The sequence below is a fragment of the Podarcis muralis genome, chromosome 8 (genome assembly GCF_964188315.1).
Source record: "Podarcis muralis chromosome 8, rPodMur119.hap1.1, whole genome shotgun sequence".
NCBI classification, from domain to species: domain Eukaryota; kingdom Metazoa; phylum Chordata; class Lepidosauria; order Squamata; family Lacertidae; genus Podarcis; species Podarcis muralis.
Genome location: NC_135662.1, coordinates 86,656,283 through 86,680,683, shown reverse-complemented (window position 1 = coordinate 86,680,683; position 24,401 = coordinate 86,656,283). Strand labels below are relative to the sequence as shown.

The 24,401-nt window shown below is 41.5% G+C and overlaps 1 protein-coding gene and 1 pseudogene across 7 annotated transcripts in view; both read left to right on the top strand.

The window, feature by feature from the left end:
* The window catches only part of LOC114601412 (protocadherin gamma-A5), a 315,625-nt gene that overhangs the window by 90,652 nt on the left and 200,572 nt on the right, over nucleotides 1–24,401 (top strand). The window contains exon 1 of one of the 7 annotated variants that reach the window (XM_077933476.1): nucleotides 3,607–6,157. The exons of 4 other annotated variants lie outside the window; for them this stretch is intronic. In XM_077933476.1, coding sequence (XP_077789602.1) covers nucleotides 3,737–6,157 — 2,421 coding nt within the window. In that variant the 5' untranslated portion in view covers nucleotides 3,607–3,736. Of the gene's footprint in view, nucleotides 1–3,606; nucleotides 6,158–11,228; nucleotides 11,401–23,910; nucleotides 24,110–24,401 lie in introns of those variants that run through there. 2 more of the 7 variants (XM_077933490.1, XM_077933486.1) reach the window with 2 other exon arrangements.
* On the top strand, nucleotides 15,366–23,985 carry LOC144328781 (protocadherin gamma-A6 pseudogene; annotated as a pseudogene).

Sequence of the window (24,401 nt, the reverse complement as noted above, 5' to 3'; positions counted from 1 at the left end):
ATTCTATTATTGCATGACAAAACCTAGAGAAAGCCTGCTTATGCTTTTTATAACAAATATTTAAAGAGATATGGTATTTTGGGGTCCATACATAATGAAGCAATTACTTTATTGTTTCAAATAAATACTGTATTTCAATTTAGGACATATTTTAAATAAATCATCTCAGGATAAGTCTAGTGGCAGCCACCTCTCTCTCTTTTAGCCACTGTGACTATGTTGCTGGCTGACACCATCCCTGCCACCCTTTCAGATCTGAGCAGCACCTTAGCTCCTTCTGATCCTTATCCTATCTGGTTATTGGAGTGGGCTTTGTTTCATGTTCTTAACTTTCCTCTTGTGTTATTTGCACTCAAGGTTCACAGCTGCAGAAATTCCTAATAACTGTTACTGTCTCACAGTTCTTAGAGATCTACCTAACCCATGCCTTTCTTCAGTCTTACTGCCTGATATGCTTGTACAAAGCTTACGTGGAGGTCATACAATGTCTAGGGTTGTGCGTTACCAGCTTTTCAACATAGCCATGTATCACCAACCAGACATTGTGATATAGTGATACATTGCAATGTTGAAAAGCGGAGCGAGGGACAAGCTGCATTAGGCCTAGCCATGTGAGGTACTGGGGTGAAACTGCCTCCGTATATATGGTGAAGGTGCCATATATACCACCAGGTGAAGGTACCATTGTGCTCTGGCTCTCAAACCCGTCCTGGGCGATGTATCAATACATTGGCCAGTCCTAACAACGTCTCTTCTTTATTGAGCATCTGATTTTGCATTTAGGTTTGTTACCTTTTGTGATGGCTCTGTTAGTACTAGTTACAGTTAGGTAGCTGTGTTGGTCTACCGTAGTCAAAACAAAATAAGAAAATCCTTCCAGTAGCACCTTAGAGACCAACTAAGTTTGTTATTAGTATGAGCTTTTGTGTGCATGCACACACTTCTTCAGATATTCTGTTAGTACTGTTTTAGTTCTATGGGTGTGGGTGTTATCTGACTATTTTTTCTGGGAGTGAAGGAGTGGTGACATGTGATTAATTAAGGGCCCCCTTTCATTCCAGATTTTGAACACTGACTGAGGAGGTGGTTTTTAATTTTTTTAAGACTATCAAAACTAGATGGAATAGGGAAGATGCATACCAGCCTCCCATGCAATAGTCCTGCCTTGTGTCACTCCACTCCAATCCTAAACTCTACTGTAGAACTCTGGCTTTGTCTTCTAAATCTGAGTTGAGGGAGGGGAGGTGCCCACCCAATTGCCGTCTGGCCCAGAGCTTTTGCTTTCTTAATGGCCCATTGCCGTTCCTTTGTTCTCTCTTAATGGCTCATCTCCCAGGTGATTACTTCATAAGGAAGCTCACCTGTCTTACATTTTAACCTGTGTTGGGTCCAGGAATTTAGGGGAGTCTGGCACCCACAAACTCATAACAATATATTTGGCGGGGGGGCTGCTGCTTTTCGTTGGAGTCTGTGACATCTAATTGTGCATTAACAGTAGCAGTAGTAACAATGCTGGCGTATGTTCAGCTTCTATACTGTTATCTTCAAATCTTACAACTCTTCACAAGATAGTTGCTTTGTTTTTCTTTACCTCTGTGCTCTATAAGCCCTATGAAGCATTATCTGACCATGCAACGTAGGGACATTTATACGTTCAGTGCCATGAGACCAAAAGATCTTCAGAATAAAATCAGAGTCCTGTAATTAGGGAGATACCAGGGTAATGCGATTTGCCCTTCCCCTTACTATATTTTTGTTGATGTCTTAGGTGGAGGAGAGATGTTCTAAGAAAAATGTGACTGTAAAGGTGAGAAAGCGTATCCAAATTTGTTTTTGGAAGTTTTATACACAGTGCCAATGTGTATCAAAACTTTACTTTAGACAACTAGGAAATGTTGGTGGGAGACATTGTGTAGAATAAAGAGTCTGATGGAAGTGCATGTACCGCCCTCCACAGTGACATGTAGTTCTTCCATATGAGCAGGGAACTTCTTGCATACAAACAGGAAAAACATACCGTCCTTATTTTACCACACTATTCTGTGATTTCTAATCTTCATTTGATCTGCTTCTAATGAAATTGTGTCATCTTCATATTTCACTATGGAAACACATTTACACTTCCAGTTCTTGTTTATTCTTTTATTCAGTTGTTGAGTATCTTTATTGCATTTGTAGTCCATCTCAGAACTTTGATGCAAGGGTTGGATGCAGGATTCATTACTTTCATATAAAACAACAAATATACATGCATGGATTTGACTGAAATCACAATCATTTGCATCTAAAACATTAGTTGAATGGGCACCTATGTTATATATTTTTCATGTGAATTAAAAGCACACAACAACAATAGGAATGTTAATACAGTACTGAGCACGCAGGTCAACGTTGCCAGGTTTTAAAGTGACGGAAACCGTCAATAAACACATATCTGTAAGTGTGTGTCAAACATATACTGTACATGCAAATCAACCAGATTTAACTGAATGTCATACATACATCTGTAGCAAATGAAAGATTCATGCCGTGTAACATCTGGAATAGTTCTGAAAACTACAGGTGTCTCCCTCCACTTACACAAGGGTTATGTTCCTGGCTCCTGCAGGCATAACTGAAATCGGGTGTCCCCCCTCCAAACACTTTTTAAATGTCCTCTCTGGTGCTCTACTGTATCCAAAAGTATCCACAACTAGAATTGAAGTTATGGGGCCAGCAGGAGGCTGCAGGATGCATGGGAAAGTGGCTTCAGCTGTGCTACCCCACACATCAGCTGTTATGCAGGGAGGCTGAGCAGCCTAAACAAAGCCCTACTGTGCCTCTAGTCTCTTCCGGGAATCCTCTGCCCTAGTTGCTGTCCTCTTTGGGCTCTAGGGAGGGTCTCCTTGTGAGCCACATGGGCATTTCATCTCTCTCCTGGCATTTCCAGGTTTGAATTAAATTATTTAATTGTTTTCCAATCCACGCATATACATGGTTGCATGCAGGTGAATCTCACAGAAGTGGGGGAACGCCTGTATACAAAACTGGAATATTAATATTCTTATTCTACAATAAAACCATATCTTAGTTGTTTTAAATGCATACCTCTGCAGTATCCAAGGAAGGATTATTGAAGACATTATATTTCTTTAAATGAAAAAAGTTGTTGCAAGTCCTGGAAGCCTTTTGTAACATTATCTCAAGTTTCTCACAATAAGGATGTAGATGGAGATGTGGTGACTTCTCTACTGTTATTGATACTCTAAAGAATTTGAGTTACTGTGGATGACAAAATATAAAAAAATACATTCTGGGCTGTTGCTTTTGCAAAATCACAAAAGGTTAGACATTATGTGTTTTGCTTCACCCACATATACAAGAAACTGGCAAGAAATATCTTCTTTGTCATTTGCCGAAGATATAAGATACTTCTTGTAGTTCCTCATCTGAGACTCAGAGTGCCGCTGTTGACCAACATAGTTCTCATGGTGCAGCTGAAAATCCAGTGAGCTGATCCTTTTGCAATGTGATTGTTCAGTCACACAGAGCTGGGGAACAGCAGAAAACAGGGACACAGAGCTGGGGAACAGCAGAAAACAAAAACCTCTGCAAAATACAGACATTCAGCAACAACTAGTAGCCTTCCTTATCATCCTTTATTGAGCACTTCTGAATCCTAATGGGAATGTGAAATGCCTCATCAGCTCAACTGATTACAGAAAACAAGGATAAAGCACATATCCCTGCAAGAGGGATGGACGATAGGCAGAAGGAAGACAGCAGATGCCTAAGAAGGCAAGTACCTCTCCTCCTATTATTCTCTGTGTGTGGTCAGATTGCCTCAGAGCACATTCATTATTCCATCCCTGAGGAAATGGAAAAGGGCTCCATTGTAGGAAACCTGGCCAAAGACCTGAGGCTGAATAATGGAGAAATAGGAAATGGCAATCTGCATATCCTTTCCCTAGGTAAAAAGCAATATTTCACTCTCAGTACAGAAAATGGAAATCTGTATGTAAGGGAAAGGATTGATAGAGAGGAATTATGTGGTCAAACTGCATTCTGCTCCATTAATTTTGAAGTGGTGGTTGAGAGTCCTATGAATATTTTTCATGTAACTGTAGAGATCCAAGACATTAATGATCACGCACCACATTTTGTAAATGGGGATATCAAGCTGGAGATAATTGAATCCTCCTTACCAGGCACCACATTTCTTATTGGAGAAGCTGAAGATCCAGACCTTGGGGTGAATTCTCTCCAGGATTACCGCCTTAGCACAAATCCATACTTTATTCTGGAAGTGAGTGAGAGAAATGATGGAAAGAAATATTCAAAGTTAGTACTGAATAAACAGTTGGATCGGGAAAGTGAAAGCAGCTTCCAGTTAATCCTTATGGCTGTGGATGAAGGGAAGCCTACCAAGACTGGAACAGCCAAAATATGGATTAATGTCATAGATGCAAATGACAACCCACCGGTATTCATTAAAGATGTCTACATGGTGAAGCTCAAAGAGAACACACTTAAAGGTTCTTCAGTGGTACAGGTGAAAGCTACTGACAGAGATGAAGGTTCTTATGCTCAGATCAATTATAATTTTAGTAACATCCCTGAAATTGCTCGCCATAAATTCTACTTGGATCCACAAGATGGGACAATAACACTTAAGGAGCCTCTGGACTTTGAAGAAACAGAAGGATATGCAATGGCAGTAGAAGCAAGAGATGGAGGCGGATTAGTGGCTCACTGTAATGTTGAAATAAAACTATTAGATGAGAATGACAATGCACCAGAAGTGATTCTTGCCTCTTTATCCAGCCCAATTCCTGAAGACTCTACAGTAGGAACCCTGGTAGCCCTTATCAATGTAAATGATAGAGACTCTGGAGATAATGGGAAGATTGCTTGTGATTTACAACACAATTTGCCATTCAAGATGGTATCAGCCTCCAATAATTATTATAAGCTTCTCACAGATGCCCCCTTGGACAGAGAAAGAACTCCAGAGTACAATATCACAGTCACAGCCACAGACAAAGGCAACCCGCCTCTTTCCACAAACAAAACCATCACACTGCAGATCTCTGACATCAATGACAACTGCCCTGCCTTTGAGAAACCCTATTATACTGCCTATGTCCCAGAGAATAACCCTTCAGGCTCCTCCATTTTCAGGGTCAAAGCCTCCGACCCAGATGTGGACCAGAATGCTCAAATCACCTACTCCATTCGCAACAGCATCACTGAGGGGCTGCCTCTCTCATCCTTCCTCTCCATTAATTCTGAGACTGGCACTATCTATGCTCAGCGCTCCTTTGACTATGAGCAAGTCAGGGAGTTTCAAGTGGAGGTGAGGGCCGAAGATGGAGGCTCCCCCCGCCTCAGCAGCAATGCCACCATGAGAGTGTGTATTCTGGACCAGAATGACCAAAGCCCTCAGATTCTTTACCCTTCTCCAGGAGTAGAGGGCTCCTCCTTGTTTGAGATGGTGCCTCGCTCAGCAGAGGAAGGTTATTTGGTGACAAAGGTGGTGGCTGTGGATGCTGACTCTGGACACAACGCTTGGCTCTTCTACTATCTGCTCCAGGCAACAGAACCTGGGCTGTTCTCAATTGGTTCCCATACTGGGGAGATCAGGACCTCACGGGCTTTTCTGGAAACAGATGCTGTGAAGCAGAAGCTCATCATCTTAGTCAAGGATAATGGACAGCCACCACTATCCGCTACTGTGAGTCTCAACCTGGTGTTTGCTGAGAACTTCCAGGAGGCACTTCCAGAAATTAGCCACCAGCCCAGTGACTCCGAGTATCAATCGGATCTACAGTTCTTCTTGGTGCTGGCCTTAGCTTTGATTTCATTCTTATTCCTCCTGACAGTGATTCTGGCCATTCTCATGAAGATCCGGCAATCAGGGAACCCCAAATTCCTGCAGTGTTTTGCTCCTGTTCCCCATTCAAACAACACGGTCATTTTCCCACCAAACTATGAAGAAGGAACATTGCCATATTCCTATCAGCTATGTTTATCATCTGAGTCCAGGGTACAGGAGTTCACCTTTCCAACACCCAATGTTCAAACCGCAGAGAATATTTCATGCAACGCTAAGTCTGATGCACCTTTGACTGCCAATGGAGGCAATATCCTAATTTCTGAGATGGATAGAGCTGATATGGTGAGTTTTAATTTGAGCAGTGCCTAGTTAACAGATTACGCATTTTCCTATATACTGTATCTATGTCCAACTAATATTCTTTAAGCTCCTTTATCTCTGCTTTACATTTCAACAATCAGTTCACATGAGGATGAGTCAGCTACCCTACTTGCTTGAACCTCACAGGTGTACATGAAGCTGAAGGTCTGTACAGAATATGATGTACAGGTGTTGTCAAATAGGCTCTTTTTTGTCATCAGAAATCTTGCAAATTGAAAGGTCTATTGGTATGTGTGCCTAGGTGCATATATTTGTAAGTGTTCAGATCTTCAACTGAAATTGTGGAGAGGAGTGTGATCTTGCTTCATCTCTTCCATACATTCATTGGATGTGGATATGGCATATAGAAAATGCTGATACCTAGCCTATATCTAGTTTGTCATTACTTGAGTTTTACTGTCGAAACTGCTTTGAATTTTAGAGGGTTATTCCATTGCAATCTAAATAAGGTTTTGGAACAATGAAGTTCTTCCATTTCATATCTTTAAAGAAAAATGTCTTTGAGAGGCAGAGGCAGAGGGAGCGGGATGGGAGGGAGGGAGGGAGAGAAAGGGTGAGAGCCATGTAACGTATCCCCAGAAAGTTGTATGTTTGGTTCTGCTTTAGGGCAGAGAAAATGAGAAGGGAGGGTCCCAACTACCATACATGGTTTGATTTTAGAATGATAAGAATGCTTCAAGAAATGCCTAAGGGGGTATTAAGGTGAAATGATTCACCAAAGTTAGAACCTGCTTTAAGAGTGTTTTCCCCCTGTTTCTAGTTCATTTTAAATATGAAAAGTGCTTCACAAACATTTTAATAGTAACTCAGTATTATTTCCCCCTCATATAATCTCAGATTTTAAGTGGAGAGATAATGGTAGTAAATTGTGGCTGAGCCTGCATTTGATGTGAATAAACAAATATATTGTGTCAGCCAAATGAAAGCTGGATTAATACCGCCAACTTCCACACACATATGTTGGTGTTGTTTAGCCTATGTAAAACATTTTATGCTAGTTTAGAGCCACATATCTCCCATTGGTCATGGCTAACAAGGAATGACACACCACTTAAACCTGCTGAAGTATATTTTAAAACACTTCAAAATTATATTGACTAAAAATAAATTTGACCACCAGCATAAGCAGAGGGTTAGAAAAACTGGCTTACTGCAATGTCTATGTGTACCCAATCTTTAGGTCAGCATGAAGGAAAGCTTGTCTCTTTTAAGAAATGTACTTTATTCCTAAAGCACCTGCCCTTCATGCAAACCCCCAAGGAAGGAAATGCCACAGATTCCTGGGAAAGATTATTTCATTCTCAAATGCCGTTCAAGGAAATGAATTTTCCCTAACGTTTAACAGAAATCTTCCTATCTTTCATCTAAAATAATTGCTTCCTTAATTTATGGTAGTTATACAATGCTCTTCTTTCTGAAACTTGTCTCATACCCCCATCTCCCCATCAACGAGAGCCATGCAAAGAAACGGAGAAGCACATGCACATAGAAATCTAGATTTCAGGGTTTGTGCAGAGTTTGTCTGAGACCTGTGGTGGACCTTTTAAATTCCTGTTCAGAAGTACACCCGGCTGCCCTCCAGCCTGCATAGGCCTGGAAAGGACTCTAATGGACAGACTCATAAGAAGGGATAGGGTGAGTACTTGAGAGTACTTGAGTACTTGAGGGGTACTTGAGAGGAAGCAGGTCTCAGGAGCACCTCCCTCTGGCTTGACTCAAATCAAGATGTGGTTAAAGGAAAGCTAAAAAAAGAAAGTAAGAATGGCTTTTGAATTGAACCAACTGGGTATTATCATTTGTCTACATATTTCTCACTCACAACTACTGCCCTCAAATTGTAGCAAAAACATATAATATCTTCTTGACAGATTACTGGGTGATCACATTGAGCATCATATAAAAAGATCTTGCAAAACCTATGCAGTATTGATTTCTTTTTCAAGCCCAAAGCATTACAGAGTAGCACATGACTTAAAAATATATAACTACATTAAATATTATACAGGAAGTTGCCTTTGAGCACCTCTCTAATCAGTAGTAGAGAAAGGCCTGACCTCTTCTGGAGAATTTCTGCCTGTTGAAGTAAACAATACAGGGCTAAATGGAAAATAAATATGAACTAGTATAAAGCCCATCCCTATTTTCCTATTCACAAATATCTTTTGTTTAAATGTACTGGCTGAAAACACATCACTGTGTGGGTCAACCTAAAATTATCACAAGCTGAACCTCTGACAGGAATACAAATTAAAAATTCACTTGTGATAATTTCCTAATATTATTTAGATTTTTTTAATGCACATTAAACATGGAAGAAATAAATTTGGAGCTCTGATGTCATTGACCTGCATTCTGAAAAGAGCTCATAATGGAGTGAACAACTATAAGGTCTGATCAACAATCCATTGAGGGGGGTACAACTTGAAAACACTGGTAAAGGGATAAATTAAAAGCAGTTTTCTACATTAGAAATTATATACTATGTACCATTATTGAAATGGCAAATACAATTCCCCATGTGGACTCAGAGTGTCACTGTTGGACAACGTGGGAGCAGCCATGGCTCAGCATTTGTGAGGCTCTTGGAGCAGTCTCTCTCTCTCAACACTTCAGCTGAGCAAAAAGGAAAAGCTTTCTTTTAAAAGCTGCGCAAGAAAGGAAAGCTCTCAGTTTCCCAAGAATCAGCTCAAAAGAACAGTATTGGTGCTATCTCACTTAAGTGTACTGGGAGTCTTGCAAACTATACTGAAAGAAGGAAGAAATCAGGAAATGCAATGGATGTGATGGAAGTAAAGCAGGCAGAGAGAACAAGGGAGATCATCAGGAGGCAAGTACTGTTTCTGTTCATATTCTGGTCTGTGTTCTGCTGCCAGGTAGTGTCTGAGAAGGTTCAGTATTCAGTTCCAGAGGAAGCAGAGCAGGGCTCCTTTGTGGGGAACCTTGCTAAAGATCTGGGGTTGGATCTCAGAGAGCTTTCAAAGCGCAAGCTTGGTATTTCTTCAGAAAAGCAATTCTTTGATCTGAATGAACAAAATGGCAACCTGTATGTGAATGAGAGAATAGACCGGGAAGCGATTTGTGGGAAATCATCCATTTGTGTCCTCAAATTAGAAGTTGTGGCACACAATCCTTTGAATATTTTCCACGTAAATATTCTTATCCAGGACATTAATGATAATTCCCCACATTTCCAGAATGAAAAAGTTGAGCTTAAATTGAGTGAGTCTACTCTGCCTGGAACTCGATTTGCTCTTGGAAATGCTGAAGATGATGATATCGGAATGAACTCCCTCCAGAATTATCAGTTGAGCTCAACTCCATATTTCAAACTAGAAATTAAAGCTGGCAATGATGGCGACAAATATGCAGAATTGATATTGCAGAAACAACTGGACAGGGAAAAGGAACACGCACACCACATGGTCCTTACAGCCATGGATGGTGGAGAACCTCCAAAAACCGGAACAGCCAAAATATTGGTAACAGTTATTGATATTAATGACAATGCCCCTGTTTTCACCCAGACAATCTATAAAGTGAGCCTGAAGGAAAATGCACCACTAGGAACCTCTGTGCTTCAAGTCAAAGCATCTGACAGTGATGAAGGGTCATATGCTGAGATCACTTACACTTTCAGTGATATCCCAAAAACAGCCAAGCAGAAATTTCATCTGGATCCCAGAGATGGAACAATTACACTCATAGAACGTGCTGATTTCGAAGAGAATCAATATTATGTGATGATAATTCGGGCAAGTGATGGAGGAGGCTTGGTGGCACATTGCAACGTGGAGATTGAGGTTCTTGATGAGAATGACAATGCTCCAGATGTGATCCTTACATCCATGTCCAGCCCAGTTCCAGAAGATGTCACTTCTGGAGCTGTGATTGCTCTCATTAAAGTTCACGACAGGGATTCCGGGGATAACGGAGAAGTCACCTGTCACCTGAAGGAACTTGTACCTTTCCTGATAGTCTCATCTTCAGATAATTACTTCAAGCTCCTTATAGATGGTGCCCTTGACAGAGAAAGGACTCCCGAGTATAATATTACAATCACAGCCACAGACAAAGGCACACCTCCACTCCCCACACACAAATCCATATCAATACAGATCTCAGATATCAATGATAACCCACCAGCCTTTGAAAAATCTTCCTACACTGCCTACATTCCAGAGAACAACCCATCTGGGGCTTCAATTTTCCACGTCAAGGCCTCTGACCCAGATCTGGACCGCAATGCCAGAATTACTTACTCCATCCTTCACAGCAACATCAAGGACTTGCCTCTCTCCTCCTATGTCTCCATTAACTCTGAGACCGGGATCATCTATGCCCAACGCTCCTTTGACTATGAGCAATTCAGGGAGTTTCAGATTCAAGTGAAGGCCCAAGATGGAGGTTCTCCACCACTCAATAGCAGTGCCACAGTGACAGTATGTGTTTTAGATCGAAATGATAATGCTCCGCAGATCCTGTACCCCTCACAATCAACAGAGGGCTCACCTTTCTTTGAGATGGTGCCTCGGTCAGCTGAGTCGGGTTATCTGGTGACGAAGGTGGTGGCCGTGGACTCTGATTCGGGACACAATGCCTGGCTCTCCTTCCATCTCCTGCAGGCCACAGAGCCCTCACTCTTCAGCATTGGCTCCCACACAGGAGAGGTGCAAACAGTCCGAGCATTACTTGAGAGAGATGCAGTGAAGCAGAGGCTGGTCATCCTGGTGAAGGACAATGGGCATCCTCCTCTCTCAGCCACCACAACTTTGAGCCTGGTGTTTGCTGAGAACTTCCAGGAGGCTCTTCCAGAAATGAACTCCCAACCAAATGACTCAGAGTATCAGTCTGATCTACAGTTTTATTTGGTATTGGCCTTGACCTTGGTGTCCTTTCTGTTCCTGGTGACGGTGATTCTGACCATTCTGATGAAGCTTCGAAGGTCAAGGAACCCCACTTTCCTTCAGTGCTTTATTCCTGACCCCCATTCAAAGGCTGGTGCCATATTCCCACCTAATTATGAGGACGGAACTTTGCCTTATTCCTACCAGGTCTGTCTGTCCTCTGAATCCAGGAGGAATGAGCTGACATTCCTGCAGCCCACTGTCCAAATAGCAGAGAACATCCTTTGTAATGGCAACTCTGACATTTCTTTGATGGTCAGTGGAGGTAATTTAAGTTCTGAAAAGGAGAATACTGACATGGTGAGTTCTTTTTTCTGCACTATATAGTAAGCTGACTTATCCAATATGTTTATTTTATTAAATTTATTTGCTGTTATTGCGAGCTTAAGAATATTATATTTCAAGCAAGCAAGGTCTTCAACTGCACCAGGCAATCTCTCTGCCAGCCCTGAAAGTTTCACAGAATCGTACAGATCCTCAACTTCCCTCCTAGGGGAGCATAAGATTGTCCTCTTAGTTACCGTTTGGCCACATGCTGTGATTTAGTGTACTATGATGCTCTTGGTATTGTGAGCAGTTTTAAGGTTAGGCAGTTGTCAGTCTCTCAATAACTTCTAAGTCAGAGCTTGAGGAATGGGGGGGGGGGGACTGTGGTGAAACTATTTTATTAAAATGAAGAAATTTCAGGCTGACTGTATTATTATTTACTATTTTTTATATAGTGCTATCTATGTTTTTGTTTTGTTTTTTTGTTTTTTTTTAAATAAATTTTTATTGGTTTTCCAACATGAATTAAACACAGTACAATTCACAATACATAAACAAACAAACGAACAAACATATAAACACGTATAATTTCATAGCCTCTTTTTCATGAACCTTATTTCACCGACTTCCCCATGCCTCCCTTTTCTGCATCCCTATTTTAAAATTTTCTTCAGAAACCCCTCACTTCAATTAACTTATAACTCACTTTCTTTAATTCTTCTTCTCTTACCCAATCATTTACAGCTGTAATTTTGTTTTTTTCATTACCCTAGACATTTTAGCACTTATTAATTTTATAGCAGTTCTTAAGATAAACTTTGTATTTCTTCCAATCTTCTTCCACCGTCTCTTTTCCTTGGTCACGAATTCTGCCAGTCATCTCAGCCAGTTCCATGTAGTCAATCACCTTCGTAGTGCTATCTATGTTTTTGTAAACTGCTTAGAATTTTTCACAGTTAAGTGGTATATAAATCCTGCAAAATAAAAATAAATGTAAAATATGTGTATGACACTTTATAAACAAAAGCTATGACAGATGCCAACATCAAATAAAAAAGATTGCATTTTACATAAGCAATATGCTTGTAAAGTTGAAAACAAAACCTAATTTAAAATAGGAAAGATGGGCAATTACCTTTCATTGTTCCATCAAACTGGAGGACAGAATTTAACACACTTCTGAAGTAGACACATTTGTATGCTTGTGAATTGATTTTGCAGTGTAAGATGGAATGAATCTAACCAGTGCTATTCACGCAAGTCTTGACAGTTTTTGATGTCTTCCTTTAGATATGTATAATTTAATTTTTTGTCCTGTGGATTGTTAATGGGACTAATTCACTCTACTCTATATACTTTAATTTATTTGGTAAGAGCATGGGTAGTTCTGCCCGTCCAAATGAGGGTTGGATCTGTGCTTCTGATGCACCCCGTCACTCACATGACAAGCTTTCTTTAAAAAAAACCTGATAGGAGTATCATAAACAGTTTATGATATGGCATGAGCAAGGGACAGGGTAGGCATGGACTGGAATGACTGTTCAGCTAAAAAAAGGTCAAACTTTCCGTTGGATGTGCCTTTGGAAACACTTAAAGTTGCTCTTAGAATTGTAGCCAAGATGCATGCCCACTGATGATAATTTTTTATATATAAAGGCAGTGCTTTCTTTTCTGGGGATACTCAAGTGTATGCCGTACCGGCACCTTTTTATTGTCAAATGTTAAAAGTGTGGCACTTATGTAACAACTTCATGGTGAGTACCAACACCTTTCCACCCCATAATAACTTATAATAACTAGATGATTATATGTTTTTAACTTCATGCTTGAGATCCGCCATTACGCCGTTTGGAGTTTGGGCCTCCCAACAGCCACTCTGAAGAGGTCAAACTTAAAGCTCAAGAAAATGCTCAGCCAACTTCAGTTTGTTTTTGGAATGAGGCTTTGAGAAGCACCCTAAATAAATGAAAGATTGTTCACACTTACCTAGGAGCAAGTCCCATTGAATTCCTCCTCTTGCTGAAGGGAAGGGCATCTTTGCCCACATGTAATTGAAGATGAGGCAGTTTAGACTAGGCCCAAGCTCTGTCTTGTGGGGAAGCCTTCTTTGGATCTGGCTGAAGTAGGCTGTTGGACCGACTTCCTCCCTGTCCCGTCAGAGAGTCCATCCACCTATGATTAGCTGGTAAGTCTTTTGGGTGGCCAGGAGGCACGCCCCTATTTTCATCAGAGAAATGTTGGAAGGTACGTAATCGTTTGATCAGATTGATCGTAGTGGAAGGATTTTGTTACCTGCATGGCACTGCCTTAACTGTGGGGCACATGCTACAGTTAGGTGCCGTTTGGTAGTGTGGTATACTGAACTGATTATAGCAAATTGTAATGTGCAACTACAGGATAAGGGAGGGAAGAAACTGAAGTGTTCCATGAAAGAAAGCTTACTGCAGACACTCACTAAGGAATTGGAGGAGCCGTGGGCCCTGAGGGGAGGAGGTCTTGATCCCAGATGTTTAATGGCCTGTGACAACCAATGGTCCACAAATGGGCAGCAAATGGATCAGCCTTAGGACCAAACCAAAGATCCAAGTTGGAGTGGAGCTGCCTAAAGGAGACAGACAAGGCAAGATGGACTCTCCTTTCAGTTTAGAAGAAGGTACCTACACCGCTGGCCACATGACCCGGAAGCTGTCTGCGGACAAATGCCGGCTCCCTTGGACAATAAAGCGAGATGAGCGCCGCAACCCCAGAGTCGGTCACGACTGGACCTAATGGTCAGTGGTCCCTTTACCTTTTTTACCTACACTGCTGGGGTGAATGTGACATACAGTTGTAGCCTTTCTTTAAATCGACATTCGATTCTTTCCATTTACTTTCTTGGTTGAAGAGGGACAACTTAAATCGGTTAATGAATATCAGCTGACACAACAATTCCATTTCTCTGAAAATAATAAAAAACACTTCAGTGTGAAGACTTAAGAACCTGGGGCACCAAATGGGAATGCAGAGGTGTCCAAGAAACAGATGCAAGTTGGAGAGAGAAAGGAGTCTAGAGGAAACCTATATGAGCCTACCTGAGCACTGACATCTGCTTCGAAGGCTCTCCTCTGGGTGCCCTCATCTTCAGAGAATAGGTGAGCTGTGACAGAAGAGAAAGGCTTTTAGGAGAGGCACAAATCTTTAAAGACTTGCCTATATAGTGCCAAATTAAGTCTTAATTTTATGAAGCTTTTTCTTTAATTGCTCACCACTTTTAATTACTGCAACGCCCCCACCCCACAAAAAGAAAAATTGCTCTTGTTAAGGTAGAGGGAATGGAAATTTCACCAAAGTGTTTAGGGGAGTTTTCATTTACCTTACTTAACTTTATGAGTTGGTTGAAGGTTCTCACCCCATTTTTTCTTGCTTTTTCACTTAAAAAATAAATAAATCTGCACACTGCTAGCAATAGTGCAAGGCTCTCTTTTTCCACTTCCCATCAGCTGCACTTCCTGGAATGCTTGGGGAGGTCATGCTACATCATGTCATGTATCACCTATGGCACTGCAGGAAGTGTGGCCGGAGGGAATTGTCACAACACACTCTCCAGTTTCTTGCAGGAGGCACTTCTTGGAATGCCTTGGGAATGGCACAACGCTATGTTGCATTCCATCACTCCCAAAAAGTGCAGCTGTGGAGAAGCTGTGGAGAGAGAGCCTCAACACTACTGTGACCAGTGTGGAGTTGTTGTTTTAAGTTCAAAAACAAGAATAAAAAGAGAAAACCCTAGGCCACCTAAGTGTAAGATAATCAGCAATCCCCTTCCCCCATTAAAAAATGCAAACAATTTCCCCCCATTTTTAATATAGGAACAGACACTAATTTGTTAGTCTGCTATAATGTTGGCAACATCTGAGGACACCTGAAACTTAAAAACAACATCACAATTCATATAGATGGATCATAGCTATATTACTGTACACCTTGCACATAGAGCTGTTTGTCCTGGAAAATAATGGTAATTGAATAGCAGCGATGTAGTCCTGTAACGTTGAATCAAATAACCTCTGCATAAGCAGCAATAAAAAAATCATGATGAAAAGCAGAATGATTACAACTCTAGTGTGAAGCACCTGCATTTTCTCACTGTGACTCTGGGTGTCGCTGTTCACCAATCCAGCAGACTAACACATGGAGCGATCCAGCCTGCCCTTTCTTGCAGATAGGCTGGAATGGAACTGACAGTTCAGGGAACAAAATGATGCAGGTTTTGCTTTAAAAATAAAAAAGGACAGATAAAAGCTATTTGAACAAGAACTAGTAGTATTCCTTTTCGTGGAAGGAAATGGAAGAAAAACAGAGGCCTTGGAGTTACAAAGAAATAATCATACAATGCTTTCTAATGGTGAATATTTGGAAGGCAGTTTCTGGACAGATCCACTACTCCATTCCAGAGGAGATGCAGAAAAGCTCATTTGTGGGGAATATTGCAAAGGACCTGGGGATAGATCGGAAGCAGCTTTTGGACCATGGACTCCGCATTGTAACTAGTACAGGTATGATTCAGTATTTTGAACTGAATTTCAATACTGGCTATTTACAAACTTCTGAGAGAATAGACAGAGAGAAGATCTGTGGAAGGGCAGAAATGTGCATCTTAAAGTTTCAAGTTATTGCTGAGAGCAACTTAAACCTTTATGTTGTCGAAGTAGAAATCATGGATATAAATGATAATGCTCCCTTCTTTCTGCTGAAGGGATGGGAACTAAAAATCAGTGAATTGTCTACACCTGAATCCCACTTCCCTCTTCCTGAAGCTCAGGATCCGGATCTGGGGATAAATTCTATACAGAGCTACCAACTCACAGGCAGTAGCCATTTTTCTCTGGATGTGCAAACAGGAGAAAATGGGGCAAGACATGCAGAGCTGGTATTGGAAAAGCCTCTGGACAGGGAAGAGCAACCAGATTATGATCTACTCCTCACAGCTACTGATGGAGGTGATCCCATCAGGTCTGGCACAGTACAAATCCACATCATTGTTCTTGATGCAAATGACAATGCACCTGTTTTCAGTCAACCTCTTTATGAAGTGAGTGTCAATGAGAATATTCCCAAGGGGTCCACACTTTCTACGGTGCAAGCCACTGATATGGATGAAGGAATCAATGGAGACATAAGATACTCTATTCAAAAAATCACGAAAAGGGACTCCCAAATGTTTCTGTTAAATTCCACAACTGGCGAAATCACCCTTATTGGGAATCTTGATTTTGAGGAATCATCCTTGTATGAATTTGAGGTGCAAGCTATGGATGGGGGTGGTCTAAGTGGCAGATCAAAGGTTGTGATCTTTGTTACAGACTTGAATGACAATGCACCTGAAATAACAATAACTTTTGAACTCAACTCTGTCCTTGAGAATTCACGAACTGGAACTGTCATTGCCATTTTAAATGTCCAAGACAGAGATTCAGGAGTCAATGGGGAGGTTATGTGCTCAATTCCCAATAGCCTTCCTTTCCAACTAAAGAAAACAATGGACAACTTTTACACTTTAGTGACAGACAGAGCCCTTGACAGGGAACAAGTGGTGACCTATGATATCCCTATTACAGCAACTGATAATGGGACTCCGACATTATCAACCTCTGCAATTATTTCACTACAGCTGTTAGACACAAATGACAATCCCCCAGTCTTTTTACAGTTAGCCTACAACTCTTATCTCCTAGAAAATAATCCAAGAGGAGCCTCAGTCTTTTCCCTGAAAGCAAGTGATCCGGACTGGGAAGAGAATTCCAGAATAGTATATTCCATCACTGAAAGTCAGATCAGTACACCCCCTCTCTCCTCATATCTCTCCATTAACTCTGAAACTGGGGTTGTTTATGCCTTGAGCTCCTTTGATTATGAAGAGTTTCAGGAAATTAAGTTTCTAGTCAAGGCTCAGGACGGAGGTTCTCCACCACTCAGCTCCAACGTCTCAGTGACTCTCTTCATCCTGGACCAGAATGACAATGCTCCCCAAATCCTTTACCCCTCCCCTCCCACTGACGGCTCCACAGGGATAGAGCTGGCCCCTCGCTCCTCTGAGCCAGGCTACCTGGTCACTAAGGTGGTGGCCGTGGATGCGGACTCTGGCCAGAATGCCTGGCTCTCCTACCAGCTGATCAAGGCCACCGAGCCAGGGCTCTTCACTCTGGGGCTCCACACGGGAGAGATCAGGACAGCCCGCTTCTTTCTGGAGAAAGATGCCCTCAAGCAAAGCCTGGTGGTTTTAGTCAAGGACAATGGGCAGCCTCCAATGTCAGCTTCAGTCACTGTCACTGTGGTCTTGGCTGACAGCATCCCTGACATGCTGACTGATCTGAGCAGCGTCCCAGTATCTGAAGTCCCACAGTCAGATCTCACCTTCTACTTGGTGACTGCAGTGGCTTTTGTCTCCTGCTTGTTCCTCGCCTTCCTCCTTGTGTTAATGGCACTCAAACTTCGCAGATGGAAAAATTCTCAGTTGTGTGACAATGGAAGTGTGCATTTTGATGGTGCTCCCATCTCCCAGTTTGTGGGGATTGATGGAGTCCGGGCATTTCTTCAGTCTTATTGCCACGAGGTTTCACTGACTTCAGGCTCTCGGAAAAGCCAGATTCTTTTTCCAATCGGAAGTTGTACCAATACTCTGACACCACAACAGGCTCCTAATAAGCCAGGCCCTGTGTTACTCATAGGTGATTCTAACACAGTTATGGAGGAGGCAGCACTCCATCAGGTGAGTACAAAAATGTCAAGACTTTGGTTTCCTTTATTCAATATTCAATATTATATTATTGCATGACAAAACCTAGAGAAAGCCTGTTTATGCTTTTATCACAAAGATGTAAAGAAATAGGGTGTTTGAGGTTCAATATATAATGAAGCAATTACTTTATTGTTTCAAATAAATACTGTATTTAAATTTAGGGCATATTTTAAATGAATCAGCTTAGGATTTATCTGTTTCAGCCACTGTGACTATGTTGCTGGCTGACACCATCCCTGCCACCCTTTCAGATCTGAGCAGCACCTTAGCTCCTGCTGATCCTTATCCTACCTGGTTTTTGGAGTGGGCTTTGTTTCATGTTCTTAACTTTCCTCTTGTGTTATTTGCACTCAAGATTCACAGCTGCAGAAATTCCTAATAACTGTTACTGTCTCACAGTTCTTAGAGATCTATCTAATCCATGCCTTTCTTCAGTCTTACTGCCTGATATGCTTGTACAAAGCTTACGTGGAGGTCATACAATGTCTAGGGTTGGGTGTTACCAGCTTTTCAACATAGCCATGTATCACCAACCAGACATTGTGATATAGTGATACATTGCAATGTTGAAAAGCGGAGCGAGGGACAAGCTGCATTACGCCTAGCCATGTGAGGTACTGGGGTGAAACTGCCTCCGTATATATGGTGAAGGTGCCATATATACCACCAGGTGAAGGTACCTTTGTGCTCTGGCTCTCAAACCCGTCCTGGGCGATGTATCAATACATTGGCCAGGCCTAACAATGTCTCTTTATTGAGCATCTGATTTTGCAGTCAGGTTTGTTACCTTTTGTGATGGCTCTGTTAGGACTAATTACAGGTAGGTAGCTGTGTTGGTCTGCTGTAGTAAAAAAAAAAAAAAAAAAAAAAATCCTTCCAGTAGCACCTTAGAGACCAACTAAGTTTCTTATTGGTATGAGCTTTTGTGTGCATGCACACACTTCTTCAGATATTCTGTTAGTACTGTTTTAGTTCTATGGGTGTGGGTGTTATCTGACTAGTTTTTCTGGGAGTGAAGGAGTGGTGACGTGTGATTAATTAAGGGCCCCCTTTCCTTCCAGATTTTGAACACTGACTGAAGAGGTGGTTTTTAAATTTTTTAAGACTATCAAAACTAGATGGAATAGGGAAGATGCATACCAGCCTCCCATGCAATAGTCCTGCCTTGTGTCATTCCACTCCAATCCTAAACTCTACTGTAGAACTCTGGCTTTGTCTTCTAAATCTGAGTTGAGGGAGGGGAGGTGCCCACCCAATTGCCGTCTGGCCCAGAACTTTTGCTTTCTTAATGGCCCATTGCCGTTCCTTTGTTCTCTCTTAATGGCTCATCTCCCAGGTGATTACTTCATAAGGATGCTCGCCTGTCTTACATTTTAACCTGTGTTGGGTCCAGGAATTTAGGGGAGTCTGGCACCCACAAACTCATAACAATATATTTGGCGGGGGGGGGGGGCTGCTGCTTTTCGTTGGAGTTTGTGACATCTAATTGTGCATTAACAGTAGCAGTAGTAACAATGCTGGCGTATGTTCAGCTTCTCTACTGTTATCTTCAAATCTTACAACTCTTCACAAGATAGTTGCTTTGTTTTTCTTTACCTCTGTGCTCTATAAGACCTATGAAGCATTATCTGACCATGCAACGTAGGGACATTTATACGTTCAGTGCCATGAGACCAAAAGATCTTCAGAATAAAATCAGGGTTCTGTAATTAGGGAGATACCAGGGTAATGCGATTTGCCCTTCCCCTTACTATATTTTTGTTGATGTCTTAGGTGGAGGAGAGATGTTCTAAGAAAAATGTGACTGTAAAGATGAGAAAGCGTATCCAAATTTGTTTTTGGAAGTTTTATACACAGCGCCAATGTGTATCAAAACTTTACTTTAGACAACTAGGAAATGTTGGTGGGAGACATTGTGTAGAATAAAGAGTCTGATGGAAGTGCATGTACCGCCCTCCACAGTGACATGTAGTTCTTCCATATGAGCAGGAAACCTCTTGCATACAAACAGGAAAAACATACCGTCCTTATTTTACCACACTATTCTGTGATTTCTAATCTTCATTTGATCTGCTTCTAATGAAATTGTGTCATCTTCATATTTCACTATGGAAACACGTTTACACTTCCAGTTCTTGTTTATTCTTTTATTCAGTTGTTGAGTATCTTTATTGCATTTGTAGTCCATCTCAGAACTTTGATGCAAGGGTTGGATGCAGGATTCATTACTTTCATATAAAACAACAAATACATATGCATGGATTTGACTGAAATCACAATCATTTGCATCTAAAACATTAGTTGAATGGGCACCTATGTTATATATTTTTCATGTGAATCAAAAACACACAACAACAATAGGAATGTTAATGCAATACTGAGCATGCAGGTCAACATTGCCAGGTTTAAAGGTGACAAACTTCTTGTACTATTTGTTTCATCTGTTCAGAAGATAGTTGAGGAGATAGCTTAGATTGCAAACTGCCCTAGGCAGTCACCTGTTTTGTGTCCCATAGGTCCAGATCTAAAATATACATATCTACATAGTATGCTGCTTTGCACATCATGCTAAGCCATAGTTTGTTTTAAATCATGGCTTACTCACAAACATGTCTCCAGCCGCTGTGGGCACTATGTGCAGCACAAGCAAGCCACAGTAAAACTTGTTGTGTGAAGCCAACATATCTTCTAGACTAGTTACTATCTTACCACTCATGGCTTATGTGAAACAAGCAAACCATGATCCATAGAATCATATAATTGTTGAGTTGGAAGGTACCATGAAGGTCATCTAGTCCAACCCCCTGCAATGCAGGAATTTTTTGCCCAATGTGGGGCTCAAACCCATGACCCTAAGATTAAGAGTCTTATGCTCTACTAACTGAGATATCCCAGATCCATACAACACAACATGCCACAGAATGGCTTCTTTGTGCCATGTGTGGCACCTGCAAGGACATGGGAAAGCTGCAGTAGAGCTAGGAGGCATGTTCATTTGTTTTATTTATTTAATATACAGATTTATAAACACTGTCCCAGCCTGACGCTATTGAACTGGTATTTTTAAAAAAGGAAAGAAAAAATACAAAGTTTAAGAGACTCCAAAAACAATAGTCAAAAGATTTCTACACTTCTGCAATTAATATTGAATAAAACCACTAGGTCACATTTCAGGGGCTGCCTTGTTCAGTTAACTTAAAATAAACTATGGCTTATATTGGTATGCAATCCAAATCAAAATCTCTTATTCACAATAACTGGGACTGCGTCTCATGCAGTTCTCCGTCTAAACCTCGTAGTGTCACTGTTAGCCAGTCTAGATGCAGATCCACAGATACCTCCTATACTGTGATACCTCAAAGCAACTGCACAGATACTGGAAACAGCAGAGCCCAAAGGAAGAACAGTCTGGCTGAGAAGCTGAAAATACTACTGGTGTAAATACACTAAGAAAAAGCGAGATTATTCTATCTAACAGGTTTGTCTCTTGTTCTGCTGAGAAACCTGTTCAAAACAAGCTGAAAAGGTATTTTATCAGAAAACAGAATGGACAGAAGGCAGAAAGAGGATGGCAAGGCACTCAGAAGGCAAGTACTGCTTCTCTTATTTTTGCCTTTCTCCTGCTGGGCTGCCTCAGAACAGATTCATTATTCCATTCCTGAGGAGATGGCAAAGGGTTCAATTGTGGGGAATCTCGCCAAGGATTTGGGACTGAATGCCAGAGATCTAGGAAGGCGCAATCTGCATGCTGTCTCTGTGAATAAAATGCAGTATTTCAATATCAATGCAGAAAATGGAAACCTCTATGTAAATGACAGGATTGACAGAGAGGAAATATGTGAGAAAACTCCACTCTGCCTGGTTAATTTTGAGGTGGTGATTGAAAATCCCTTAAATGTTTTCCATATAACTGTGGAAATTCAGGATATTAATGACAATACTCCACATTTTTTGAAAATTAATATCAACTTAGAGATTGTGGAATCCACTTTGCCAGGCACCAGATTTCTCCTTGGGAAAGCTGAAGATCCTGACATAGGGATGAATTCGCTCCAGAATTACCAGCTGAGCTCTAATAAATATTTGACTTTGGATGTTAAGGAGACTTATGATGGAAATAAATTTGCAGATTTAGTGCTGCAGAAACCATTAGATCGAGAGACCGAGCAGACCCTTCACTTGATCCTCACAGCGTTGGATGGGGGTGAACCTAGAAAAACTGGGACTGCCCAGATATGGATTAATGTCACAGATGCCAATGACAACCCACCAGTTTTCACTCAAGAGGTGTACAAGGTCAGTTTGAGGGAAAGTGTTGCAGTTGGATCGCTTGTGCTCCAGGTTACAGCTTCTGATAATGATGAAGGTTCATACGCCCAAATCAGGTATCATTTTAGTAATATACCACTGAATGCCAACAAGAAATTCAGTCTAGATCCTTTGAATGGCTCAATCCTACTTATAGGGCTACTGGATTTTGAGGAAACCAAAGAATACACTTTGACAGTTGCAGCAAAAGATGGGGGTGGGTTAGAGACACATTGTAAAGTTGAAATAAGAGTTATTGATGAGAATGACAATTACCCCGAGGTAACCCTGGTTTCCTTGTTTAGCCCAGTCTCTGAAGATTCTCTGCCTGGTACCTTAATAGCTCTGATCAATTTGAATGACAAAGATAGTGGAGATAATGGAAAGGTCACTTGCTATTTACAGGATGATTTACCCTTCAGAATTCTTCCCTCATCTAACAATTACTACAAGCTCCTGACAGATAGGCCACTTGACAGAGAAATAGCTCTAGAGTACAATATCTCAGTAACAGCCTCTGACAATGGCACTCCCCCTCTCTTCTCACATAAATCTATTACACTTTTGATTTCTGATATCAATGATAATGCCCCTACATTTCAGAAGCCATTCTACAACTTCTATGTGCCAGAAAACAATCCTTCAGGTGCCTCCATTTTCACCATCAAAGCCTCTGATCCCGATATGGATCAGAACTCAAGGATCACATACTCCATCCTCAACAGCAACATTGAGGAGCTTCCCATCTCCTCCTATATCTCCATTAATTCTGAGACCGGCACCATCTATGCCCAGAGATCCTTTGACTATGAACAATTCAGAGAGTTCCGGCTGCAAGTGAAGGCCCAAGATGGGGGTTCTCCCCCTCTCAGCAGCAATGTGAGCGTCAGGGTGTTTGTTCTTGACAGGAATGATAACAGCCCTCGTATCCTGTCCCCCTCACAAGAAGCCAAGGGCTCAGCCTTGTTTGAGATGGTGCCTCGTTCGGCCGAGGCAGATTATCTTGTCACCAAGGTGGTGGCCGTGGATGCAGATTCTGGACACAACGCCTGGCTCTCCTACCACCTCACTCAGGCCACTGAGCCAGCACTCTTCACGGTTGGTTCTCATACTGGAGAGATCAGGACAGCCAGGGCCTTTGTGGAGAGAGACGCTGTGAAACAGAGACTGGTCATTATGGTGAAGGATAACGGGAAGCCGTCTCTCTCCGCCACCATGACTCTGAACCTGGTGTTTGCTGAGAACTTCCAGGAGGCCCTTCCGGAAATGAAGAGCCAACCCAGCAGCTTGGACTATCAGTCTGACCTGCAGTTCTACTTGGTGCTGGCCTTAGCTGTGATCTCCTTCTTGTTCCTCTTGACTGTCATTCTGGCCGTTACAATGAAGCTCCGTCAATCAGGGCATCCCAGGTTCCTAAAGTGCTTTGGTCCTGTTCCCCATTCCAAGAATGGTGCCATCTTCCCACCCAACTTTGAAGATGGGACTTTGCCCTACTCCTACCAGCTGTGTCTGTCTTCTGAGACCAGGAAGAATGAGTTTGCCTTCTTGACACCCAATGTTCAGATGGTAGACAATATTCTTGGCAGTGAGAAATCTGATGTTCCTTTCACAGGGAGAAGTGAAAGCAATTTGCATTTGGACAAAGTTAATAATGACAAGGTAAATTTTCTTTTCAAAAATTATTTGTGTTGTATTTTCAATAATTTTTAAGCATAACTATAATGGAAATATTAATTGTTTTCATGTAGCTTACTCTAGCTGCTATATACCTTTAAGCAATTGGCAATTAAGAGGTTGTAGAATATTCTTTATTTTAGGTTGCTCTCAGAAAGTGCAATACTTGACGTTGATTTAAATCTAAGATTATTTTGTAGCCAAGTTTGCTATACGAACAACTTTTTTTCTTTTTGCAGAGCGAAGCTTATATTAGTTAAAAAAATTAAATGGTGCC